Source organism: Tribolium madens, unplaced genomic scaffold (assembly GCF_015345945.1).
Source record: "Tribolium madens isolate multiple individuals breed KSU strain unplaced genomic scaffold, Tmad_KSU_1.1 Scaffold_11;HRSCAF=98;Tcas5.2_LG3b, whole genome shotgun sequence".
NCBI lineage: Eukaryota > Metazoa > Arthropoda > Insecta > Coleoptera > Tenebrionidae > Tribolium > Tribolium madens.
This window is the reverse complement of record NW_025400975.1, coordinates 6,850,211-6,852,699: the sequence shown is the minus strand read 5'-3', so window position 1 is coordinate 6,852,699 and position 2,489 is coordinate 6,850,211. Positions and strand designations below refer to the sequence as shown.

Below are 2,489 nucleotides of genomic sequence, written 5' to 3'. Positions count from 1 at the left end.
CCTTTTTTGAAATAAGACCCCACAATAACCCCATCGGCCCCTAAATAATCCTCCAAATTATCACAAGTGACCCCAGACCCCACCAAAACAGGCAAAGAACAACATTTCTTAACTTGAACCAATTCGGAGGCATTTGCAGGACTTCCTGTCGCAGCCCCCGTCACGATTAAACCATCAGCGAGGAAAAACTGCGCCGCTTGAGCTGTCTCAACCAAAGAAACATCACTGGTGATTGCATGAGAACTACAAAGAAATAATTAACAAAAAAAAAATCTCAAACCCACTCACCTGTGTTTTTTTTTAATGTCGGCGAAAATGAGCACATTCTCGGCTTGAATGTGTCTTCGGTATCGCAGAATTAACCCCGCGTTGGCGTCAGTGTACCCCTCATCGGCCACATGCCCGAAAACGAACCCCTCGGCCCTTATAAAATCCAAATTGGTGGCTTTCGCCACCGCTAACGCCTCCTTGTTCCCACACGCCAGGACCTGAACCCCACAAGGGACACCCTCGGGGGCTATTCGCCTAATTTCGGCACAAACCCGAGTCATTGTGGCCACAGTTTCAGGAGTAAAGTGTTTGGATTGGATATACGGCAAATCGTGCATATTTTCGACCAAAATGCCGTCAAGCCCCCATTTCAGATACGTCTCAGTGTCTTTGCACGCTTTGGACACCAAAGAATCGACCGAATTGTTGCAAAGTGGGGCCCCTGCAACGCCAAATTTGAATTTCCCGCCCAATTTCGGCTTAAATTCCCCCAGACATTATTTATTTATCAAATCAAGAAGGTGTTAAAATAAAAAAGTTAGGTTGGGTTAGTTTCTAACCTAACTTTTTGCACATGTTATGAGTTTGATTATGTGGTGAAAAAGTGTCTCAGTGGTGTGTTTACCTGGTAGGGCCCCCACGTGGACCATCCCAATCACCGCACATTTAGTCGTGTTGAATAATTGTCGAAATTTCAACATTTCGTGTCAAATGTAAGTTTGAGGTTATGTCACGTTGTTTACGATTTTCTTGTCTTTAGGGGTTGCAAATGGAAAGAGTTTTTAACATAATTAATTTTTATTGTTTTCAACTTTTTATAACATTTTCTTTGCCTTTCACGCAAACTGCACTTGATAATAGTAAAAATGAACATTAGCGCATTGTTTATAGATTACACTCTTTGAACACTTACAAACTTGAATAAAACTCCCTATGATGCATACATTTTAGTAACTACCATCTAGTCGTGCTCCATATTTACATACCACTTAGAAATTTAGATTATTCGCATATCAAACCTAAGAGTAAAACAGACACTCGTCACAATCAACCAAAAACAGAAATTGTCATTTAATACTTGAGAGGTGCACACATTTTTTTCTTGAAGCCTTTATCTAGGTAAAATACGGTGTGTGACTCGAGAATAAAGGCCTAAATTAAGTGTTATTATTATTGAAAAGGCATTACGGTTTTATTTGATGTGAGGATGCCTTGATTGATGAGTAGTAAGAAAAACTAAAAGAGATTTACTGGATTTTGTCTGTTTTGAGTGTAGCAAGTTTATAAAAAATAGTTTTGGTCAGAACTATAAATCCAGTGATGCGAATCGAAGCTAAGTGTTCGAAAAATTGGACGAATTGAACAACTAAGCTGATGTTATTATTGTTTCTAATTGACTCTAGTTGTTGTTTTTCGAAAACTAAGCCCGGATTAAAACTTACAAAACCAACAAAAATAATTTATATCTGTCTCACTAAAAGTAATTAATTACAATAAAAATAGACTATATCTCTGTATATTATGTACAACGTTTCGCATTTGGTGTCAAATGAAAGAAAAATAATGCCCGACATTTGGTTTCTTGCTTCGACACCGATGCGAATATAAATAAAATAAAATAAAAAAAAACTATGAAAGACGAACATTAAATTAATTTTTTTTTGGTCGCAACAATTGGTACAGTTCGGTATCCGTCCGTTGAACACAACACGGTGCTTTGGTGGTTTTTCTCCAACATTTTCTTCCTAACAAAACATAATATTATAATAAAACATAGACACAACTCGAAGGGTGTTTTAATCAATATTCCCCTTGCGCTGAATTAAGAAAATTCTAAGCTTGAAGCTTTGAGAGAAAACCAAATTGTAAAATTTATGATACACGTGAATTGTACCGAAATGTTGCGATTTTGAGATCATTTTTTTGRGTGCACAAGTTTAGCACTTGCGGTTATTGTTGGCGAAGGAACGAGTGGCGCCCTGCGAYCGTTCCCCACGCCGTTGTCGGCGATTGCGACTGTTTACTTCACGAGCCTTATTGGTACGGTCTAGAGTGCCACGGGTCACGAACTTGCACGACTTCTGGATCTGGACCTYGAGCAAAAAAGGGAATTTTTATGTAAAATACAAAATTCCTATTAAATAATAAATGAAAATGTTCTTTGATTTTTTTGTCAAAATTGCGTTTATTATTGCTCAGGGTGTCTGAAAAACAGATTT

The 2,489-nt window shown here is 38.0% G+C and overlaps 3 protein-coding genes across 5 annotated transcripts in view; 1 reads left to right on the top strand and 2 right to left on the bottom strand.

Annotated features, from left to right (window-relative positions):
* Window positions 1-5: 5 nt before the first annotated feature.
* On the bottom strand, window positions 6-1,026 carry LOC123004585 (uncharacterized protein F13E9.13, mitochondrial; the record flags this gene model as incomplete). Its single annotated transcript, XM_044397945.1, has 3 exons — window positions 896-1,026; window positions 289-712; window positions 6-243 (listed from the first exon to the last, which is right to left on the bottom strand). Coding segments are annotated over exons 1-3 (738 nt in total), but the record flags the coding sequence as incomplete, so codon positions are not given.
* The window catches only part of LOC123003991 (uncharacterized aarF domain-containing protein kinase 5), a 22,752-nt gene continuing 21,083 nt past the window's right edge, over window positions 821-2,489 (top strand). Inside the window, exon 1 of the mRNA XM_044397122.1 lies at window positions 821-983. The gene's annotated coding sequence lies outside the window, so the exon portion shown is untranslated. The remainder of the gene's footprint in view (window positions 984-2,489) is intronic.
* The window catches only part of LOC123004386 (tumor protein p53-inducible nuclear protein 2), a 16,270-nt gene continuing 14,830 nt past the window's right edge, over window positions 1,050-2,489 (bottom strand). For all 3 annotated transcript variants that reach the window (XM_044397674.1, XM_044397843.1, XM_044397760.1), the window contains one exon: window positions 1,050-2,363. In XM_044397674.1, the coding sequence (XP_044253609.1) occupies window positions 2,208-2,363 (156 nt within the window). In that variant the 3' untranslated portion in view covers window positions 1,050-2,207. The remainder of the gene's footprint in view (window positions 2,364-2,489) is intronic.